We start from the raw sequence: 23742 nt of genomic DNA on the forward strand, positions 1-23742 counted from the left end.
AATTTATAAGGGGGGGTTGCACTCAGAGGCTTGCTGTGTGAAAGCGGTCACCAATACAAACGTTTGAGAACCACTGCTCTAAATATTTGAAAGGGATGAGCACCGACAAGAGAGAATAGTATGGGTAGTGCACCGAGGTAACTAGGAACAACGGGGTGAAACCAAGAAAAATAAAGTACAGGCAAAATATCAAGTAACATCCTGACAGCAAGACGGAGAAGACTGCCTGGACAACGGTATCCTAAAAAGGGACAGTAGTCCCATTGTTTGGGACACTAGATAAACTAGGACATCTGACATGTTTTTACCTCTTCGCTCCTGGTAGATGGAGTGAAAACTCACTCTGCAAAGACTTGTTTTCAACTACTGGCTAAGGAAAGAGAATGGCTGGCATGTTTACCTAAAGAACAGAAATGCCAAGAGCACAGACCCTCTGGCTTTAGAGGGGATGGATAGGATTTGACAGGAGGAAAACTTGAGCAAGAACCATTTTGACCCAGTAGCTTTGAGCTGGTAGAGTAGCTGACGCAGGACAGTAAGAGGAAGCTCCTTCACTGTTTGCAGTCAAAGGAAAGAGAACACTGGAGGCACTATAGGGTGCCAGGGCTCTACTAAACTAAGGTGCTTAACTGCTGGAACTAACTGCGCAGAGCTTTGAGCTACAGGAGTTCTCGCCAAGTCTCTCACTAGCGAGCACAGGACTCCGAGTATCTGTTATGGGGTCGCTGAAGATGTCGTCTGTTAGACTGTAGCTTTATAGTTTTGTACCCTATAACCAAGGCCTTCATTTTGGTTTGCAGAGATTTTTACCAAAAAAATTCCCAGGTTTTACAAAAAGCTATTTTTTACTGATTTTCATCTGAATTTTGGACCACTAAGGAACATGAAGAGACTGATGATGTTAGGAAAATCCAATACACTACATTAGGTAGACGTGTTTATGCTAAAAATAAGTTACTCTAAGTGTCAATGCGAGACAGTCTCTTAAAGTAAGGTTGTGTAAGATACATACACGTGTGCATACATGTACATCAGTGCTCAAATCCTAAATACAGTGCCAGAACTCCCTAGACCTGACTCCCTGCTCGTGAAGGAAAGGTGTCATCTCAGGTAACCTGGGTAGACCTGAGGGGAATCCCAGAGACCCGTTTCCCTGCTCCAGAAGGAGGGATTGGGGCTCGGTAACCTGGAGAGCTCAGGTAACTGATCCACCATCTCTCCTTCCTGAGCAGGCCCAGAAACAGAAGGGATAAAAGGAGACAGAGTGGAGAGATGCCGCCTTCTCCACCCCCCACATCTTCTGGGCCCCCTTCGGCAGGAGAAATGGCAGCTTGGTAACCTGGGCCACCATCTCTCCTGCTGGAGCGGGGAGTCGGGTCAGAAGTACTCTTACTTTTCTCTATTCATTGGGGTTTTTTCCTGTCCCTCGGTATTAACCCTGATATTTAGCCAGAAAACTGTGAAGTTAATTTTTGCACTGATTTTCACACTTTTTTTAAAAAGTATTTTGTAACAAACCCTGAAATTCCCAGGAAATGTTAAACACAGTAACCAGAAATGAAGGGCCTTGCCTACAACAAACTTCACCCTATAAAACCAGGCCTCATCCAGTGACAGGCCCCGGTAAAACAGCGGATGTACTAGAACAGATATGCTAGTAAGCAAAGCATCCATTGCAAGGCTGCCTCATACTTCCAGCTCTAAGGAATTTTACCTGTTTTTCCATCTCAAGCTGGGTATTTCCTACTTCTTCTTTCAGAGCCTCTATTTCCTGTGTGAAAGCCTTTCCAATGACAAAACAGACAGGATTGGACAATGGAGACAGCACCACAAAATGGATTCTACAAGTTTATTACTAGCAAATGCAAGGCAAGAACAAATAAATGGTAGTAAATGGCACAGACAGAGAAAGGCAACAGCACGACTGATAGGTACCTGAACCATTTTCTCCTTGTTTGCAACTTTGAGGACTTCAGCCTCCAGCAGTTCTTCCACTGATTTTATCTTTCCATCCTTCTCACGGATTCTTAGCACAGAAGAGAGAGGAGACATCACAAGCTAGTTGAACTAGTATAAGCGATCATTATTATTAACATCACAGTAGCCCCTAAGAGCCCCAGACATGCTCCTCTGTGCTAGGTGCTGTACATTAGTAACAGACAGTCTCTGCCCCAAGGAGCTTACAATCCAAGTTCAGAACCACATAAGTGGGTATCATACATACACCCAGAGGAGCGGAAGGAGGGGGATAGGGCAATGTGGTACAAGCTGGCTTTTGCAATAACCAGCTCTGTGCACCGTTGGTAGGTCCCTAGTTTTGTTTTTATTCAGTAGCAGTAGTCCTAGTATGCCACCTGCCTATCTTCAGATTGCATGTTCTGGCAAACATGCTTCAGCAAAATATTTACCTCTGTATTTTTGTTTTTCTTAACTTTTAAAAGTAAGAAATACAAATCCACTCCTTTCACACACATTAAAGGAGAACCGGCCAATAATCTCATGGTCCAGCACCTAGTGACCAAGGACGGGCCTAGAACCCTAAGGCCTGGGCTAGCTAAACTAGTGTGAGTCCTACTAAAATCAACTTCTGTCCCCCTGCACTATTCAGTGTAGATCTATTACTGGATTTACAGATGTATTAGTTTAGCTTGATGTGTTGCTCAGAGTTCATACAGCCATGCAAACTTTGTGCACCTGATTAAAATGGGATGTTCAGGGGAGGCAACGTACCCATGAACATAGTGAAGAGGAGTGGGAAAAGAGGGATGAGGTTTAGGAAAGAGGTATAATAGGTTCATAACGCTACTTACACTTTCTGAAGTTCTTCCACCGCTGACTCGAAAGAAATCTGAGCAAAACAAATATTTAGTTTAGAGAGACTGAAGAGTTCAAAGTAACTAACTGGTGGTGGGAGTGGGAGGGAAAAGGCCTGGAGAGAGCAGGGATCAGTAATGGGACACATAGCTTTGCAAGCTCTAAAGTGCCGGTCTGAATTTGGACTGGGTTTGTAGTCGCCCTAAGTTTTTATCATAGGATGGTAGTTTGATGGCTTCTATGGTGGTCTCTAGTGGACTATTGTCCACCATCATCAAAAAAAACTCATCCAAGTTATTGCAGCACGCTCCAGAATAACCTTCCCCAAAAAGGAAAGGTTCAAGATGAGGTATTAACTGGCAGTGTCTTGTGAGATAAAGAAGCAGTGACTGGGCTTTAACAATGGTCAAGGCATACCATGAAGGCATTGGAATTACCACAGTGTGTAGGTAGCCTAGGCATGGGCCAGCACCCAGCTGGGCTAGGCAGGCACTGTCCAAACACAGACCAAAAAGACAGTGGACTAAAACCTCTGGCTGGCTTGCTCAGGCCCTTACGGTCACCAATCCATTTTGCAAGTCACAGACAGCATTCCCAGTGCAATGAATAACTCTGTGTACAAGTGCAAGTCACGCCTTGCTAACTAAGTGGGTAGGTTTATTAGTACCTATAGTAAAAAAATATATATATTTTATATACATACAATCATTGACACACAGTGCCTAACAGACTTATTTGATATCACCAGATCACCATGATGATCTGTATTTCCTTGAGCTTTGGGGAGGACAGATAGATGGGGGCTGAGATATTGGGGAAAGCAAGAGGCAGATAAATTCCTTTGCCAACTGACTGGTTTAAAGGGGTTGGGATTTGCTGCTGGATTTGTTATTCTTTTGTACAGATTGCATTTTAGCAGCCAGTAAAGCAAGTAGAGACTGGGGATAGATACTGTACATTTATAAGAGTCAAAATCAATAAGTATAAATTTATAAAGGCTCCCCGTGAGACTTTTTTCAGTATTAAAAGCGCTCTCATGAGCTGTTTGGCTGAAACCTGGTCCCAGCAGGTGAGCAGACTCTTGCAACTGCCCAAAGAATAAAACAAGAGCATTTTATAATGTACACATACACTCACGCCCCCCAAAATTAGAAGAACATCAAAGTTGTGATCATATAATTACACATCATAATTCATATGTACCAGAGGGCTACATTTAGGTTTCCTAGGCAACCTTACTTCTGGAATTTCCCAATTTGAAGGTTTGACTTTGCAACTTTAATATTTTGAACATAGGGGGAGGGTGTGGGTGTAAGCATGGAGACTGGGACTGGCGAGCTAAGAAGAAAGGGGCCAGAATGAGGCACAAGGTGGGGGAGAAGAGGGTCCCACTTTGGGGAACAGATGGAAGAATTTACATCACTAGTGCCTGCTCCTTTCCAGAAGCTGGAATGGAACCCAAGATTCCACCATTCCTCTGCAGTCAGTGAATATCTGGATCTACATGGTTCCAACCCTGCTGATAACCCATGCGGGTATCAAAAAATTGTACAAGATCATGTAACTAAAGATTGTCTCAATGCATAGAGGCGCAAGGTGGGTAAGGTAATCTCTTATTGGTAGGGCCCTACCAAAATCACGGCCATGAAAAACGCATCACAGACCGTGCAATCTGGTCTTTTGTGTGTGTTTACCTTATACAATACAGATTCCACGGGTGGAAAACCAGTGTTTCTCAAAAGGGAAACCCCAAAAGGGAGTTGCAGGGGGGGCCACAAGGTTACTTGCGGGGGAGTTTGACAGTATTGCCACCCTTACTTCTGTGCTGCCTTCAGAGCTGGGTGGCTGGGAAGCGGCAGTTGTTGGCCAGGCGCCCAGCTCTGAAGGCAGTGCCCCGCCAGCCGCAGTGCAGAAGTAAAGGTGGCAATACCATAACATGCCACCCTTACTTCTGCGCTGCTGCCTTTCCAAGCTGGGAGGCTGGGGAGTGGCAGCTGCTGACTGAGGGCCCAGCTCTGCAGGCAACAGCGCAGAAGTAAGGATGACAATTCCACACCGTGCCATCCTTACTTCCGCACTGCTGCTGCTGGTGGTTCTGCCTTCAGAGCTGGGATCCCAGCCAGCAGCTGCTGCTCTCCAGCTGCCCAGCTCTGAAGGCAGCACCGCCGCCAGCAGCCCAGAAGTAAGGGTAGCAGTACCACAACCCCACTTACAATAACCTTGCGACCCCCTCTCCCCCCCCCACTTTTTTTGCGACCAACTCCTTTTTGGGTCAGGACCCCTAGAATTACAATACCACAATGAAATTCCAGATTTAAATAGCTGAAATCATGAAACTGATGATTTTTTAAAATTCTATGACCATGAAATTGACCAAAATGGACCATGAATTTGGTAGGGCCCTACTTTTATTGGGCCAACTTCTGTTGATAAAAGAAATGAGCTTCTGAGCTACACAGAGCTCTTCTTCATGATACATACACATAGGTGCCAAATTAAAGTAACACAGGCAATCTCAGTTATGGCATTTCCTAACTTCTGAGTGCTTGACTTTTAAATCTTAATAGTGTTCTTTTAATGTAGTTTGCATATAATATAATTTAGGATTTAAAGTATTACCTGCTCTGATTGCTGAATTTGCAGATTTTGAACTTCTTTTTTCAAGGATGAATTTTCTGCTCGCAGTGCCTTTTAAAGAGAAATACACAGGAAAAGTGAAAAATGCAGATCTAAGAAAGATCAAAAACAAATTTGTTCACTGCTCCTTGGAGGATACCTCATAAAAGCAATATTCTCCTTCAAGTTTTTATCTCTCTCAATTAAACTGATTCCAACTGAAACAGGACAGAAATTAAAGATGGAAAAGACCCACCTAGATCTAATCTCCCTACGCCCTGCCAGTATAGAATGTTTTATCTAGTTTAGTTTTACATGTCAAGCGAAGCCAGTAATTTTTTTTTTTTTTATTTTAGCCTACAAAGTTTCCTTTTCTTATTTTTACCACTGTGAAACAAGCCTCCGCTGTCTTGGAATTTACACTCCCTTCAAATACCTGTCAACCTCTCTGACCCCTTAAAAACTGCCTACCCTCAATATGTACATTTGTAGTTTATGGTGGCAACCACCATTGTATCTGAGCACCATCCAAATACCAGCAATAGTCACTCCTCTTCTCCTTCCCAGCAGGTAGCATTAAAGGGCTTGAACAGAATCACAGGAGGGGGGCACGGGCGAGGGGGGCACGGGCAAGAGGGGCGTGGAAATACTTCTTGCAGGAATGTTAGGTTAAAAAAAAGTTTTGCAGCGAGTTCAGTAATCATTGCAATTTCATCTGATACCAAGTTCCCTGGCCTCCGTTCCACCTCTGTGAAAGTCCTCACTTGAACTTTGAATGCCAGCCTTCACACCTTGAACTAGACACTAATTCACAAGGAGCTAGAGCAGTGAAGAGCACCAGGGTGATGTGCTCACAGCAACTTTGGTTGCTTAACAACCAGACTGTTGCTTTTTCTGCAAACTGTAGCTTTTTCATGGCAGATGGCTTCATTCCTAGATCGGAGTTTCAGTCATTGAGCCGATCATTTACAAGTACATAAATCTCCATGCTCAGATTGCCCCTTTCCTATAGAACACCAGTCTTCTGGCCAGCTACAGGTAGAAGTGTTTTTTGCCACTGCGGCTTTCTGGTCTTCCCATTGATCTAACATTCTTCCATTTTGATGTATTTACAAATACTTCCAGGAGGACAATAAAAGCAAGTTAGATCCATTTATAATTTACTTCATCAACCAACTACCATTAGACTAGAAAAATCACAGAAGCCACAGTAATAATCCCAAGAGTTTAAACAACTTTTTCTAGATGTAAGCTTGTCACTAATCACTCTGGACATACACATATGGGATCGCACTGTTTTATTCCTGACCAACTAGGACATTACCAAATTCCTCTAGAATAAGAATAGACTGTTCTAACTTGTGCACGAAAACATCAGCAGCAGGAAGTGAACACTTTGGCCTCAAAGAGGTCACTTTTCCTATTCAAAGGAAATGTTCTGGAACCTTGACATGGGGATCCACAGCTCAAAGTTACACATAACATGAGAAACCCCAGTCTATTTCCCACCTATGATAATATTGCAAGAGATTTTTACCTTCAATTCCTCCTCCCTATTAGCCACTTGTATGAGCCCAGCTTCCAGCAGTTCTTCAACCGTCTTTATCTTTTCATCCTTTTCGGTAATACTGAGAGATTAAACAAAGATGTTACAACATATTCTTCATGAAGAAACAAGTTGGCCCTACAATAAATTTTCGGGGCGGGGGGGACAGTAACCTTACTGCCATAGGAACAAGTAGGTATTTTAGCTTCCTTGATGGGAGCCGAAAATCCCTTACCTCCTTTCCATTTGCTCCAACAGCTCTTTATTAGCCTATAAATTAAAGTATGAAAAGCTGGTCAGCAATTGTCACTGGTTTAAGATTTAGTAACAGAAAGGACTGGTTAGCATCAGCTTGTCTAGACACTGAGTTTTTGGATTAAACTAGTCCAAGAGGTAGAGTTTTCATAATGTATGCCCCCAATACTGCTATTGGAAAGCGGGATTTGAACCCGGTAGGACAGGGGTGCTGGGCCAGGCTAACTTTTATACTCTTCATATTAGTTCACAAACAGCAAGGAGCTCTGGACACCAGGCTCGATATCATGAGGTGCCAACCACCCCCTAACTCAGACGACGTCAGTGAGTTTTGAAGGTGCCCAGCACCCTGCAGCGTCTGGCTTAGAACTTCCAGCCCACCAACCTGAACACCTACAAGTGTAACCAAGATTAGAGTTTCTACATTTTCCAAAACCATGTACTTAGCTGGGGCACCACGCACCAGACTCTGGCTTTTACATCTATGCAAGGGCCAACAGCAGTGCATGCTGGCAGCAGCGTTTTTAATGCCACCCACAAGGGAGGAGGAGCTCAAGCCAACAGCTGGAGGAAATACTGCAGTGATTCTTCAGGCTCCAAGGTGCCAGTTGGGAATCTCTAACTGTCACACCTTAGAACAGTGGAGCCGTTCCAGGGGTAGGAGCTGCTGACTGGTGGCTATAACTGCAGCCAAGCAGATTTCAAAGCTGAGGCAGCAAGACCTGTGGTGAAAGAGTAAAGCCACGTCTTTTGCTTTTCACAGGCAGCCACGACCAGCTTGTCTGGTAGGTGAGGAACAAGCTACGTGGGGGAGTGCTCCAGGTAAGAGATCAGGAATCAGACTAAGAACAAACAGTAGTACTGGCCATGATGATAAGTCAGTGGGCCTTTACACAAGGAGAAAGTGTCTCAGAAAAAGGTTCATCAAGTTAGACTGAAAAATACAAAGAGGTCGATATTTTTTAAGTTCAATTTTAACTTTATGTTGCTTGCTGTGAAGCCTAGAATTTTGGTTGGCTGAAGAAATACGGTACTTTTGTCCTGTCACAAGCCCTTGGCACAGAGGAAAGGCTGCTGGCGCAGAACAAGAGGCAGCTCACAGACGAATGGCTACCGCTCCCTTTAAAGGGAAAACAAGTGGGCAATTCAGTCTGGAAACTGGAAGGTGAGTGACAACGTGGTACAAGGGTCAGTCTGGAGTAGAGACCAGCCCAATACTCTGAGTGAGGGAACAGCATTAGCAGACGACCTGCACGAACGCACAGAATTACCTGCGCTATTTACATCTGCGGTGATACCAAGAGCATCAAAAACAGTAAAAGAGTTAGAGGACCTAAAGCAGGAGCCTCTACAATGTACACACAGAGCTAAACGTTGATAGCGAGGTGTCTTGCACCTCCCACTCCCTTTGTGGAGTGAATACACTAAAACATTGGGTCAAATGGCCACGGCTCTTATGTAACAACCTGCCACGTGGAGCAAACGAGAAGAGTCATATCATTGCCTGCAAGAATCCACCTCTACTCAGCCTTGCATCACATCCATGTGAAGTGACCCAGGACAAAAGGAGACAGAGCAATCCCCCCTCCCCATTAGCACAGCAAGGGCTTGCCTAATGGAATGACCAGTTTATTGCCTCCATGTCACTGCCAGGACCTGTCCCTTTAAAGTGCCCCATACCACCTCCCTCCTTGGGGCATCCGTCCCTCACTGATCAGCTCAAGCTAGAGAACGAGCCTCATCCAAGTGATGAAGTGGGACTCTTTCCACTAGCAGGATGCTGTCTCATTTAGCAGTGCTGTTCCACCTGTAACACCTTGACCTTCCATACGCTCTGCTGCAGCAAGCTCCATCTGACTGAGCTATAACTATAATGAACTGTCAGAGGTCATCAGGACCCCTGGGGAAGGAGAAGCCTATAACAAGAGAACACAAACCAGTAAGCACCAAAATCTAAATGAAGAACAACCCTCAGGGATTTTGAGCCTAGATGTCTCTGATCTCCAATGGCCATGTTGGCTGCTGGGACAGGTGACACACGGACAAAAGGAAAAAGAGTGATGCCCTCTGTCTTGACACATCATAGTGAGGGAGGGTGTAGCATGGCTCACCAAGTCAAATTTAACCAATCAGATTGACTTGTTAACCGATTTGGCAATCTGTTCCCAGGCTGTTGACTCAATATTGGCTTCCTGATACCCTATGGGCCTCCTGAGGATCTCTCGTGGATCCTTTATATCCAGTAGCTTGACTGAAAGCTACTGCTCATCCATCAGGTTAGGGCCACAAAGGACTTTCCATTTTGCAGTAGTGAAAGTAGAGCTCTAAAAGCAATGGGCAGAGCAGCTGAGTTTTCAACCAGCTCACCTTGGGACCCTGGTCAGAAGTAGAACTCTTTAAAACAAAAAACAACAACATTGGCCATTTAATAAGACATCAGTAAATATTGATTGTACCTGCTCGGACAAGAGAGCCTGCAGTTTTTGAACTTCCAATTGCAAAGCTTTGTTTTGATTCTTAAGCATCTGGAAGGAGATAGCAAGCCATCAGTTCAGAACTGCGCACCCAAATTGTTTTGTTTTGTAACATTTGCCATATAACGAATCATAAGTAGAGAAGCTGCAGGGTGTTTTTTTTTTGTTTGTTTTTTTGTTTGTTTTTAACATAAATACAGTAGCATAGAAACAAGACTAAAAGTTGCTTTTCCCTCTTTCTTGCTTCCTCAGAACAAAACAACATCTTTGTCCCCAGATAGCCAAGACAAGTAGTCCTCATCCCCAGGCCTGGGATCACACAAAAAATAAATTGACTACCCCTGCCATAAAAGATGTAACAGCGCTGGGAGTTGTAGCTCTCACCTAGTATACGACAGTGAAATCTAGTCTATCCTCCTACAGAAAACCACTTATTAGCACCACATCAACTTACTGCTGATGACTGGCTTTTACAAAATGAGCATTTTGTAAAGCAAAGGTTCCAATATCACCTCCCAGATGCTCGCAAGCTACCCTAAAATGTTTATAACAGCAAAAACAGATGTATGTGCAGTCTTCCGCACTCTCCAGCTCCAGCTGTTGGATTAGATGCCTACGAGAAGGCAAGTAGTCATACTGTGGGTCCCTCCTCTGCCTTTGATAATCACTCTCGAGGCGACAAAAGCAACTTCTCTCTGAAGCATGGCAGAAACAGAACCCCATCTTAACTGGTAAATCAAGCCCTCAAAAAAGAGAGTGCAGATCTAGCCTAGATTGCTATTTCTGAAACAACACTGGCTTCTAAATGAACACATTTTTCTCCCCACCAGTTACACAGATGACCGCATAGACACTTCCCCTCTCTTGGGCACTGGCACCAACTTAGTACTGCTTGGGATGCAAACGTCCATATGACACTATGAAGAGCAGAACAGTAAAAATGTTTCTTTACAGACTGGAGATAATAAATTTAGGATCTATGGGATCAATACATTTTTATCTTCTGTACTGAAAGCATCAACACCGTAGCTGGACCCTTACTGCTCACCTTTAAAGTCCCATTAGCTTAGATAAAACCCTTATTAGTTTCTAGGCACTTTTAGTTCATTCCACAGCTATTTGTCCACAACTTGCTGATTGTCCCCACATGTGCTGGAAAAAGGCAGGAAATGCAGTTATTTCACCATGCAGTCTTTTTTCAATCTACATTTAGCTCCATCAGCATGTATTTTTAGATCCCAGCTTCCATCACTTTTACCAGTGTTTTTCAGACTCCTTAAAAGTCTGCTAGGCACTTTCTCTAAACACATGGTTCCTACCCCAAAGCTTTGCAGGGCAAGTTTAGATGTGAAAGGAGAACAAAAAGGGAGAAAAAGGATTGTGGTTAGAGCTGGGTGAAATTTTCTGGCCAAAAGTTTTTTCAGTGAAAAATGCAGGCTTGAAAACACCGAAACATTTCACAAAATTTGTGTCTGTTTTGCCAAATTGTGTTGGAAAAAACTAAAGAAGTCGAAACATTTCAATCGGATTCAAAAGGACTGTTAAAAATGTTTGAGCACTTATAATCTAAATGAAACACTGTTGGACCCCAAATGAATTTTTCTTTGACTTTTCAGAGTTTGCTAAAAAAATTTAAAAGTTCTCTCTCAGGTTGACCTGAAACATTTTTTTCCAGAATTCCCAGCGAGCTAAAAGATCAGTTATTTGCACAACTAGTTATGACTGAGAATCAATCCATTTTGGACTAGGATACTCATCCCGTTTTGTCTTTCCTCTGATGCAAAGAGAGACAACTCCCAGCACAGTTACATCTTTTATGTCGGGGTAGTCAGTTATTTTTTGTCAAGGTCCAAATTTCTTGGTCAAGGTATAGTCAAGGTCCAGACTCCACAGAAAACAAAATAATGATGATAATAAGTAAATAAAAAGATTTTGGGGTTCGTTCAAAAGCATCTGGCAGTCTAGATTTGACCCACAGTCTGCCTATTGACTACCCATGCTTTATGGGTTACCCTAGGAGGTTGCGTGTCAGCTCACAGCAGAGTTAATGTTGTTTGGGAAGAGAAGTAAAGGGGCTATCCCCCTTGTGCTGAAGGAACTATCTTTAGGAAGAAGGCATTAAAGCCCTTCATGGGAAGCAGGCCTTGCTTTATAAGGGTTTAAATCCAGAAGTGAGGATGTTTGGGGTTTAACACTGTTCACTCTTGCACATAATTCAGAAACAAACATAGCTCCGCACAAAGGAATTCAAATGTTAATCGATAGCTTGCCGCCATAGTACTGATGAGAAGTTAAGTTAAAAGCAAAATCAGATATTTTTACATTTATTTAGATTTTAAGAAAAAAGTTGTAATCAGATCACGAGCAACTTGATAATCCAAACCATGTACACACCAGCATCTGGCAGGACACATTTCAAATATGAAATGCAGAAAAACCTGTCATGGTTATTAATGAAATCTCTGAAAGGACAAGATGTTCAGTAACTATTTAGAGACATTAGTCTTCACAGCTGCAGCTAGTACATTTACATGGATTTTTAACATGGACATACTCAGTTGCATAGCTTGCTGCTACGACGACATCCTGAAAGGATGCCAGCAATATTACATATTCCTGTTTACAGTCTTAACAGCTGAAAATACACAGCCCCACTCTGCAAATCAGTGCAGTTGTCTGCACTGTTACAGAATCTTTCAGAAATCTACAAAATATTACAAACAAGCTTAACACAGAGTACAGTACCTGAAATTCTTCCCTTGTGTTTGAAACCTGGGCAAGCTGTCCTTGTAGCTGCTCTTCCAGTGTTCTTATTTTGTCATCTTTAATATGAATACTGAGACAGTAAATTACACAGTTAAAAACGCTTCCCTTTTTCACTCTTACAAAAAGCATTCATTCAATTAAAAAAAGATATAAACAAAGAGCTACAAAAAATTGTTTACCAAATGCTGGTTGGATTTATATTATTTAATCTACCTTTTCTGCATCCTCTCCAGTTCATGTGCAGCAACAGCCTAGATATAAAGAGGATTAGCATAGTCTTAACATATTACATCACAAGACTCATTCAACCCCACGTTCCCCAATATTCAAGCTAGAACAAGTCAGTTTTGCTGGTTCTTTCACTATATTAGTCTTCAATGTAAATGAAGGAATAATGTTATCTTTACTCATTTTTAAAGACTGCAAGCTCACATCTTCCACATTCTACGTTCAACAACTAGCCCTCCACATTGGTGCTCTCAGATATTCAGCACTCACGACGAGGAAATAAAGCACTGTCAAGTATTTTAAATACCTAGCCATAGGGCTGAAAGGCAAAGGGCCAGATTTGTAGACCTGCGCATGGGAAGCGCTGTGCAGATATGATTTTAGATAGTGGTCAAGACTGCACATGCAATCATGGTTTCTGTATTCACAACTGGGGGAACAGTGTCCTGAAGGAATCTGTTTGAAAATTTAAACAAATTAAAGCTATTTACTCCATTAACTGGGGTATTCAATAAGCAGACTCTTTTTCAAGATGTTTGGTTTCTTGAAATTCATCACTAATTAGCCCAGATCTGTAGCCTTCATAGTTTTACCCTGCTCCAAGAGTAATGTCACTGAAACCAATGGGGTTACTTGCAAAGTACGGTGCCACTCAGGTGTGTGTGGGGCAGAATCCGGCACTTAATGAGTTAAGTAAACATGGTTCTTTTACCTGCTCATTTGTCAGAGCCTGTAACTTTTGCACCTCCGCTTTTAGGGATAAATTCATATTCTGTACAACCTACAGAGAAAGATTAATTCATTTAAAGTCATTCCATATTCTTCAGAGCAAATATTTCACAGAACCTTTTGCTAAGAGCCTAACACCAAGATAACCTCAGACTTCCTTGTAAGGCGGCCAACTTTCTAATGTCTGAAAACTGGACACCCCTGGCCCCACCTCTTCCCCCAAGGCCCCGCCTCTCACTCACTCCTCTCCCTTTCCTCCCCCCATTGCTCACTGCTCTCCCCCTTCAACTCCAGCATGAGCAGCCCCAAGGGACTTGCAAACCGCAGCTCCAGCAGGCCACCTGGTAGTGCAGGTCAGAAGAGCACTGGGGCTGCACGGGAGCAGCCAGGCAGCCCGGCTGGCGAGCTAGGGGACAGCCCTCCTTCACAGAGGCATCCCTCTGAGCTGCCTGCCCAGCAGTCCCCTTCCCTCCCCACCCTGGAACTGCCTGAGCGCATGGCCAGGGAAAGTGCCGGCTGGCGGGACAGCACACGTTTCTTCCCTCCTGGGCAACATTCCCTGCCCGCTGGGAGCCCCGCACCCTATTCGCCATGGGCCCCACACTCTGTCCTCCGCTGCAGCCCTGCAAACTTTGCTCCTCAAAGCTGGTGCGTGCATGCATGCTGCTGCAGAAGCAGCCACTTCAGGGCCAGGCTGCCCCTTCCCTTCTCTCTCCCACACCAGTGACCAGACACTGCCAGGTTCCCTTTTCGACTAGACGTTCCGGTTGAAAACCGGACACCTGGCAACCCTACTTCCTTGAAGTTTTCATCTGCCTGTGTAACCCATGTGCCTAACAGGGAGACAGCTCTTGAAGAGATCTGTCGGCAGGGGATAGGAATGAGCTGGGTCTGGGTCACTGTTGCTAGAGAGACGCACAATCAGCACTCCACATCCAGAAGTTTCTGGACTTGGGTGTGGCAGTTTTGGGCCTGCTCCAACAGGTTCCCTGTTGCTGGACTCAAGACTCCATGAGAACAAGTAGTCAGGTTAGGTGCTTTGCAAAAGACCATGTGCCCTGTGTGTGGGTTGGGAGAAGCTGGGCCACAGGAGTGGAAAGCAGGCTGTTTTCCCTAAGCTTGAAGCATTTTGCAGCAGGGGTTTTTTGGTGGATTTTTTTTAAATCTATATACTTAAACTGAATGGTTGGCTGGTTAATTAGCTAGCTGACTACCTAACCGTGATTTCAGCAGAGGAGGAGGAAGAGTCTGCATTCAATCCAGTTGGAGGTTTCTACAACCAAGTGGAGGGATGATGTTGCAATGCTTTTGACTCAGCAGACTGATCAACAAAATCCGTACAAAGGCTAACCAATACTCAGGAGAACTCAACCTGAGCTTCTGGAAACCCCGAGTTTCTTCTCACTGTGCTTCTGCGGGGAAGGACCTGTTTACATTTGTTTTCTTTATTTATATTTAGGTAGAACTGTGAAGATAATGTATGTGGGTTATAAAGTAGTCATGTCATGTTGCAGAAATTAAGTTGGTTATTTTTTTATTGTTTTTTCTTTATCATAAGATTTTATAAAGTTGGTATTAAGTTCATTCCTTTTGTTCTTTTTGGACTTGATTGTGGGGAGGTTGACTCTGTGCAATCCTTGCTGAAAATCCTCAATGACTGAATTCTGGGTCTCCATGTGCTTTTCTATGGGAGTTATTTTATAGGCACAAGGAGAAGGGCAGTAAAGTAAACTATAGCCCACCCAAAAGTTATACCTACAACAAACCCAGGCCCCAGCGCACCAAAAGACCTATTCAAGCAGACCCCTATGACCACAGGAGCCACAATGAAGGCAATGGGGGGATGCAAGATGCTGGCTTGTGCGTTTCAGTTCACAATCACAGCTTCTGTAATGAGCTTGCTCTTTAGTCATTCAGTTTCCTTCTAATGGGCATTTCCTATACCTTGAGCTCCTCCTCCTTGCCGGTTAGATTGGCATGTTCATTGACTAACGAGTCCTCCACCTGTTTTATTTGTTTGTCCTTTTCTGCAATCCTGTACAAATAAGAGATGCAAGTAATTTGCAACAAGACCTTTTAGACAGAAATGCATGTATAGCGTTCGGCTACATTTAGAAGAATAATATGCAGGCCCAAAATCAAGTCTGCTATAATTAATCCTGTTGGCAGAGTGTTTTGGACATAAAGAGTTTTTCTTTTTTGTTTTAAATCCTCTACGCTTGCCAAGAGTTTACAAGACGTGCACAAAGCCTGGTGCATCATGACACCCTCCCCCTCAATGAGACAAGTGCCCTGGAGCTCTGCTTTGGAGACTGTCCTAACATTCTCATGGCCCTGCACATGCCACTGATCCATACACTCAGACGTCAGCAAGAGGGGCAGCTCTCACTCCCACACAGTGAACACAGCCACACACAATGTACTCCAAGTCTGGGGTGGGAGGGGAAATCCGTAGGAAGAAGTTTCACAGCTTCCAAGAGGATCACACACAATGCAAAGTAAAATACTTAAGTGACAGCGTTTCCTTCACAAATCTCTCCCATATGTGCCGAGCATGAGTTAAAAGTTTCTATATCTTGAGCAGGCAATAAAGCAAGCAACTTCTTCATAAACATATAGGAGAAGGGATGCTTACACTTTCTGCAGTTCTTCTGCCAGGACTGAAGCAGATGTCTACAGAGGGGGGAAAAATAGCTGAATGTAAAGCAAAAACGAAAATGTCCTTTTCTAAGCTGAGCCAGAAATAACATTTGCTTGTTTACAGATGTCTGAAACTGGCACAGGCCAATACCCAATGTTTCCTGGCCAAAGAACATTAGTACGAGTTTATATCACGTCAAAGTCCTTGCCCACACTGGTCCAAGAGCCAAGGAACCATTACCATAATGGATGATATGGACCTTTAATTGTGGGAGTTCTCTTACAGTTTTGTGCCTCAATGCCGTAGATTCTTCTCCTCCAGTTTCCCCCCAAAATCCTGGTGTACAGAGAAAAACTGTCACCCACCCTCAACACCGGTTTCCCCACTCAAACTAGATGGCAGAAAACAGCACCAGGGAGACTACAACGAATGTGAGCCGACCGCCCTCTGGTAATCTCCCAGCACAAGCCATCTCAGTCATTTACGCAAGTCCCCACTTAGGAATAGGCAGACATCCAACACTCCCCCCCGCCCTCAAAATAACTAGCCCAACCTGTCCCCTCTCCACCACTGCCCTCACTCCTGAAGGGATCAAACTCTGCACCAAAAGGCAAGTGCCAGATTATGAATGTGGTCTTCAGTTTGTTCAGGCCACATGTGGGGGTCTAGCTTGGCTGGAAGCTGGATAAATTCATACAGGATACAAAGGAACAAATTTTTGACAGCGAAGGCAATTAACCATTGGAACAACCTGCCAAGGGTGGTAGTGGATTCTCCATCACTGGCCATTTTTAAATCAAGATTGGATGTTTTTCCCAAAAGACAGGTTCAAGTTCAAAGAGAAATTATTTCAGGGAACCCCTATGGCCTGTATTATCCAGGAGGTCAGGCCAGATGCTCACTGTAGTCCCTTCTGGCATTAGACTCTATGAAGGGATAGCAAATGTGTCCACGCACAACTAAAAAATTCAATACTCAGCTGTAGGCAGGCGGGGAGCTCTGAATCTCTGTACTTGTTCCATTTGTGCCTGCATTAAGCAGGCAAAGTTAAAGTGGGCTTTTCTAAGCCAGCTGATTTCTACGATTGGCTGTGTAGAGAGTCAACTTCTCACTGTCTGCAACCCAGAAGCCAGGAAGTATCTGGATGTGACTGGAGCCTCTAATGAGGCACTGAAATCTGATGTACAGTATTTAACGACACTGTACAAAGAAATAAGTTGTCAAAGCAAATCAAGTGGAATCAGAATGTTTAAACATGAAAACCTGTGAAAGTTATCGCAAGCCATCTATTGTCACCACAGAAATAGTCACTGGATTTAAGCAATTATTCCACACAACTTAAGGTTGTAGACACTCTTTCTATGTGAACTATAAAATGTGTGGTATATTTCATGCTCTGTTGCCCCAGGAGCAATGGCAACTTTCTACATTCAACATGCCATATCCAGATTAAAATAACATAATGGTTGTCACGAGCTTTTGAAAGACCATTTACCAGTTAAGACTGCAAGACAAACGGTCTAGTCTTAGAACCTGCTGTACCTGGCCTGCCATTTGTGAATGAAACTGCTGAAGCTGCACTTTCAAAGCCTCCTTCTGCTCGATCAGCTCCTTATGGAGAGAGGACACAAAAAGAAAAGCAAATTTAAGTGTGCGAGAGTATTTGTATTTCTTAGTTCTTATTAACAGCACTGTTTTAAAGCTGCATGCTAGGCATTTACACTTGAACAATGTTGTGAAGGCCAAGACTATCACAGCATTCAAAAAAGGACTAAATAAGTTCACGGAGGATAGGTTCATCAATGGCTATTAGCCAGGATGGATAGGGATGGTGTCCCTCGCCTCTGTTTGCCAGAAGCTGGGAATGGGCGACAGGGGATGGATCACTTGTTTGCCTGTTCTGTTCATTCCCTCTGGGGCACCTGGCACTGGCCACTGTCCGAAGACAGGATACTGGGCTAGATGGACCTTTGGTCTGACCCAGTACAGCCGTTCTTGTGTTAACCACATTGTTTGGATGACACTTTACTACCAATAAGATAATTGTAATTAAAAAAGTCAAGACTAACAATGAATGCAACACAATCCGTGCCACAAGAGAACATTCCCTTCCCTTCCACTCCAGATACCCCATACAGCATAAGCCAGCTTGCTTGAAACCAATGCAGCATTAGCACATCTCCTCTTACAGGATGCCAGCTGATCGGAACAAAGCGTATTCATTTTTGCATTCAGTTGTAATGCTTTGTTAAAACAAACACACAGTAATATCATTCAAGCTCTGTTGCATAGAGAAAGACCTTCAGCTATTAATGCAGTACCTGCACCTGCAATTGCACAGAATCCTCCGCAGTGACCCTCTTTTGTTCAGCCTCCATTAACTGCAACATCCTTTGCTCCAGCTGTTGTTTAGACACGATTGTATCTGTAAGTTTGCTGTGCAGGCTCTGGATTTCACTGTCTTTGGCCACAAGCTTATTCTGCACATCTGCAGCAGAAACATCAAGGTTTTAATTAAAGAAAATATTTAAACGTTTGTAACATATTGGGAAAACCGAGTAAGAGACCGTTTTTATTTAAGCAAGCACAGTCGTTTCACACTTAACCCTTCACACTTAAAACAACCCATGCCGCAGTGCATTTCAAGGTGGTATCTATGTTCCCAGGATGTCAGCTGGAGGAGGTATTGAATACACTGATGAACCATTTCCTTTAATCTTTCTATAGCTCAAGGTTATTTGCCCAATATTCCACGCATATCTTTTTCACATGCAGGAACGGGGCGACGCAGCCATCTTTGGTCGTAACAGGGAACTGCACATGCTCCTACCTTGTTGTGCTGCTTCGTGTTCTGCTATCCTTTTCCTGAAATAGGCCTGGATTTCCTCCAATCGCCTCTCCGCTTCCTGCTGTTGGACCTTACAGTTGAAAGTGGGAGTTGGGAGAGAGGGGAAAAGGGTCACCTTCCAAGTCACCACACTGACCTATTTAACCAAGTGCATCTCTACTTTCTAGACCAGGTCTACACTTAAAAAGCTGCTGCAGGGCTTCAGTGTAGACCCCACTACAGCACCAGGAGGGGTTCTCCCTTTGCTGTAGTTAATCCACCTCCTCAAGAGGTGGTAGCTAGAATTCTTCCATCAACCTTGGGCTGTCTACACCAGGGGTTAGGCTGGCATAGCTACATCTCAGGTGTGCAGATTTTTCAAGTGCCGGAGAGGCACAGCTACACCAATGTACGTTTCTACTGTAGACCATCCCATAGTGATGTTCCTAAACCTCTATCCAATATAAAGCAGCATACGTCCCTCCCTTCCACATATAGCAAGGCCACAGTGGAGACATCCAGCACTCAATAAGCCTCACCCTGGGCCAATCCCGTCTATTTCAACATCTTTGTAGTCCAACCTCTGAATTCCAAATGAACTAAACCACAGTTCTTTAGCAGACAAGTTTCTACAGCTAACAGGGGAAAACGTCATTCATCAAGTTCAGGAAGGAGAGCCTGAATCCAAAGTTGCCAGATCTTGTGTAAATCTGCATTTGCTATCCAAAATTTGGTTCAGTTGTAGACGTCAACCACTGAATCGCTGCCACTGGAGAGGTCTTTCACTGCAAATTGATTTTCTTTTAGTAACGAGCTACCAGCACTCAGAAATTTTGAATTTCCTTTTGACAGATTTTTTTTTTTTTTTATTATTATTATTATTATATGTCCACATAGGAAGAAGAGAAGCATCTCTGATCTATCAAAGAGAGGGAATGGGGGAAGAGGCACATCCCAGGCCAGTACAACTAGCTTGCTCTTAACAAATATAGTATTTTGTTTAGATATAATGTATTTGAATAAGTTACTCCAGCCGCACGAACAAAAGGACACTTACATCATTAGAAATGCCTATTGGGACAATGCAGGATACTATTCCATTCACAATTTTTTGACTGTTCAAATAGGCTCAGAGATTAAGTTATGCAAGTTTCTTTTAAAAGACATTTTTCTGTAGAAGTAGTTTTTACTAAATACAAGCGTTCATAATGACTAAAAAGTGCGAAATATTCAAAGTTCATCTAGAAAGGAAGCATCAAATTCCAGCCTACTATTTTCCACCAATTGCAATTTTCCATTTTTATCAGACATCAAAAGAGTAAATACAGAACTACTGTGTAGGCCTATAGGCAATAGGTATTTTAGCAAGATTTCCTTTCAAATTTCTCATATATCCTGAAATATTAGAAGGCAGATTTCCCCACTGAAAGTATTATAGCCTCTGTTAAGGGCACAGCATAATTGCAGAGGGATAAAGAAAACAGAAGTCACCTTTAGCTGACCAATTGTTTGATCTGCATTTTTCTTTTGGAGTTCCTCCTGTTGCAATTTATTGTTCTTCTCCGTCAGTTCATTCACAAGTCTAGCACAATCCTGACGCAATTTGTTCAGCTCACTAGACTGCCTGAAGAAATAAGAATGACTGGTTTTTCATAACGTAATCTTAAGCAATTACAATTCACAAGGATCAAGTCAATGAAATATCAGTAGACATTCAAATATCAAGTCGAAAGTGTACTTCTAGAAGAAGCGTTTAATACCAATTTACTCTCAGAGTAACAGAACTATTTAGCATTTCAGAATATGTACAAAATTACACATAGAAAGCAATAATGTTCCCGACTCAAACCATGTCAACTGCAGCTGGGTGTCTGGGCACCACCTAACACAACAGAGCCCTGATTCTATCCTCATTGGGATCTCAGGGTGCTACAGCAGCACAAATAACCCTCTTCATTGGTTTAGAAGCAATATGAGTCTCAATTTATGAAACCTTGAATGACTTTGCTTATCCCTCTTCTCCTAAAACCACCAACAGATAAACATCTTATTGCTACCCATTCGATGCATCTTTTATGCAGATGTTTAATATTTTTGTTAAAATGACTTAATCTTAAAATATTTCAGCTCCCAAGATTACAAGGTCAATATTTCTGCTGGGGCCTCATGGCCAAGGGCTATATAATCAGTGTCAGACATACTGACAGTTAACACTTCTATGCTTCCTTCCATTGGAGGGTCTTTAACTTGAGCAACTTTAAGAGGCCTGCTCTTCAGAAAGTACCAAGCACCCACCCACTGAAAAATAAGGCTCTCGAACTGAGGGATCCAAAGCCAATAATCACTTGAACATCTTGGCCTAGCTGCTTTACTCATTGAGTGCCACAACATTATTCCTGAGGATGCTGGGGGAGTGGGGCTTGGTGAGGTGGGGGTCTGGATGTAGCTAGTTGGGGCTCAGTGGGGTGAGGACCTGGGTGCAGGGGTCTTGTTGTAGTGCTCCAGGTATGGGGGGGAGGGGTGGAGCTCACTGGAGTGGAAGTTCAAGGGCAGAGGGGCTCAGTGGAGGGGTGTCTGGGTGCAGGGGAGGGGGTCCAGATGCACTGGAGTTGTGTGGACAGGGGAGCGGCTCCCCATACACCGACCCCTCCCCCAGAGGCTGAGAAGGGATGGGAGCAGGAAGTGGCAGCGGGGGGGGGGGGGGGGGGCAGTGCAGAGTTTCCTGCAGCTGGGGGAGGGTCTGACCCAGCCCCAGCCACTCTTTGCAGGGCAAGAGCAGGTCCCATCCTCCCCAGCCCAGCCGAGACTAGCAGCTGAGCCCGGCACAAGGTAGGAGCCGCCGGCTGGGGTGTCCCCTGTCCCACCTTCCCTGCAATGATTTACCTCTTCACTGGCTGCTCCAGGTGCCCGAAATAACATGCTTAAGCTGCTGGGGAGGGATGTATGACCATTCTTGCAGCTTCCCTTTGCTTCCCCATCAGAAAGTCATTTTTCTGCAGGGAAGTGAAGAAATCTGCAGGGGACATGAATTCTGCATGCATATAATGGCACAGAATTCCCCCAGGAGTAATTGAATATAGTTATATACTAGTATAATAAAGCCATGGCTGTGGAGACGGTGTCACTTAGTGGAACACCTAAAAAGATGGCCAGAACAGCTATCTTCAGGGAAAGCCCCAATAAGTTTAAAAAACCTGATGGCTCAGAGGCACTGAACTCCTGAACATACTTGCTTTCCATCTGGTTGGTAGAAGTACTGACAGCATCTCTCAGGATACCATTTTCCTGCTTCAGGTGGCCTATCTCAGCCTCCATCTGCTCACGAAGCTGCTGGAACTAAAATAAATACCACACATTATATTTTAAAGCTCTGAAGAATAGAAGTCAATAGCTGTGTAACAGACACTGTCACTGCACTGTAATAGACACTTACAATAGTCTCAGATCAAGAAAATTAATTTGGAAGGCTCTTAGGTTTTGCAGTCCACACACAAATACATATGTACCCCATCAAAGGCCTACTGATATTTTAAGCTCACAGAGTTGAATTAAGGACACATTTGCCTTTTAAACCAGTTTCCCTCTTGCGTGCACGTGCCACAGTTTTCTTATGCAGCATGCAAATCTAGTAACGGTAGATCAGTGAGCGTTCCTGATTATGTGACTTAGTCCAATAAACACCACTAGACAATTCTAAAGTAGATTAGGGGAAGGGGTTAATTTATTTCTGTTGGAAGTCTGAAGTCAAGTTAAACTGAAAATGTGCAGAGAAGCCACAATGAGAAGACTGATTATGAATAATGATATGTAAGGGGGGGGGGGGGGGGAAATCAGCCCTTTAAAATAGTTTGGGCCTTTTCTTTATTCCCGAGATTCTAACTGAAGCAAAATAAGACAGTCTCTTTTTCAGATATGCATGTGCTTTTATTGTACTCTGAACATAGTTTCTCTGAAGCACCTGTTGTCTCAGGAGTTTGAGACCCCCACCACAAGGCTGCGCCAGAGGCCAGAATGCTTGATTCAGCACAGAAGAAGGCAGATTCCATATGCCAGATGACAGGAGGGGCTGGCTAGCGCGAGCTACCAGTTTGTTGAGGGCCTACAACACATGCAGCTTAAACGTTTCTTTCCTCCTCTACTGGTGCCAAACTTTCAGTGACAGCTGAAACTGGTTCCAGGCCCTAGTTTCATCAGATGACTAATTCATCAGGGAGGATTTTGTATACAAAAACGCTGTCAGACAAACATTGGCTGTTGGGGTGAGACAGAAAAAAAAAGACAAGCTACTGGAGCGCCAACATTTAGCTCACACTGACATGGGCTCCAAGTTGCTCTCGATACCACACAACCCTAGAAGTTCCAGGAAGAAAAAGCACCCAAAAACCAACAGGCAGCTCAGATAATCAGGCTGTCAGCCAAATAGCATTCCCTTCTCTGCAGTCTAATTCCCACAGTACCCAGCAGGGGGAGTGGAACTAGAATGCCAAGAACCAGGGAGGGTTCCCTTTACATTCTCTCCACAGGCTTCTGCTTTTTCGCACAGAATATAATTTCTATTATCCTAGTGCCCAAGAGGCCCCTCTCCCCGCATGATGCAGGACCCTCTTGTGCAGTGGGCTATACATAGATATCAACAGTCCTTACTCTGGAGAGCTTACTTTGCTTCAGGACAGATTTCAGAGTAGTAGCCGTGTTAGTCTGTATTCGCAAAAAGAAAAGGAGGACTTGTGGCACCTTAAAGGTTAACAAATTTATTTGAGCATAAGCTTCCATGAGCTACAGCTCACTTCATCGGATGCATTCCAGTGAAGTGAGCTGTAGCTCATGAAAACTTATGCTCAAATAA

General features: G+C 43.8%; 1 protein-coding gene across 22 annotated transcripts in view; it reads right to left on the reverse strand.

The window, feature by feature from the left end:
* KTN1 (kinectin 1) overlaps positions 1–23742 on the reverse strand; it is a 113599-nt gene that overhangs the window by 30895 nt on the left and 58962 nt on the right. For 11 of the 22 annotated variants that reach the window (XM_037901219.2, XM_037901216.2, XM_043548460.1 and 8 more), the window contains exons 8-24: positions 22126–22232; positions 20388–20520; positions 18900–18987; positions 18391–18557; positions 17612–17680; positions 16064–16101; positions 15373–15463; positions 13412–13480; positions 12685–12722; positions 12451–12541; positions 9688–9756; positions 7212–7246; positions 6968–7058; positions 5434–5502; positions 2811–2848; positions 1936–2026; positions 1715–1783 (exon numbers count right to left, since the gene is read on the reverse strand). In XM_037901219.2, coding sequence (XP_037757147.1) covers positions 1715–1783; positions 1936–2026; positions 2811–2848; positions 5434–5502; positions 6968–7058; positions 7212–7246; positions 9688–9756; positions 12451–12541; positions 12685–12722; positions 13412–13480; positions 15373–15463; positions 16064–16101; positions 17612–17680; positions 18391–18557; positions 18900–18987; positions 20388–20520; positions 22126–22232 — 1353 coding nt within the window. The remainder of the gene's footprint in view (positions 1–1714; positions 1784–1935; positions 2027–2810; positions 2849–5433; positions 5503–6967; positions 7059–7211; positions 7247–9687; positions 9757–12450; positions 12542–12684; positions 12723–13411; positions 13481–15372; positions 15464–16063; positions 16102–17611; positions 17681–18390; positions 18558–18899; positions 18988–20387; positions 20521–22125; positions 22233–23742) is intronic. The other 11 variants (XM_043548462.1, XM_043548459.1, XM_043548455.1 and 8 more) reach the window with 3 other exon arrangements.

The sequence above is a fragment of the Chelonia mydas genome, chromosome 6 (assembly GCF_015237465.2).
Source record: "Chelonia mydas isolate rCheMyd1 chromosome 6, rCheMyd1.pri.v2, whole genome shotgun sequence".
Taxonomy (NCBI): domain Eukaryota; kingdom Metazoa; phylum Chordata; order Testudines; family Cheloniidae; genus Chelonia; species Chelonia mydas.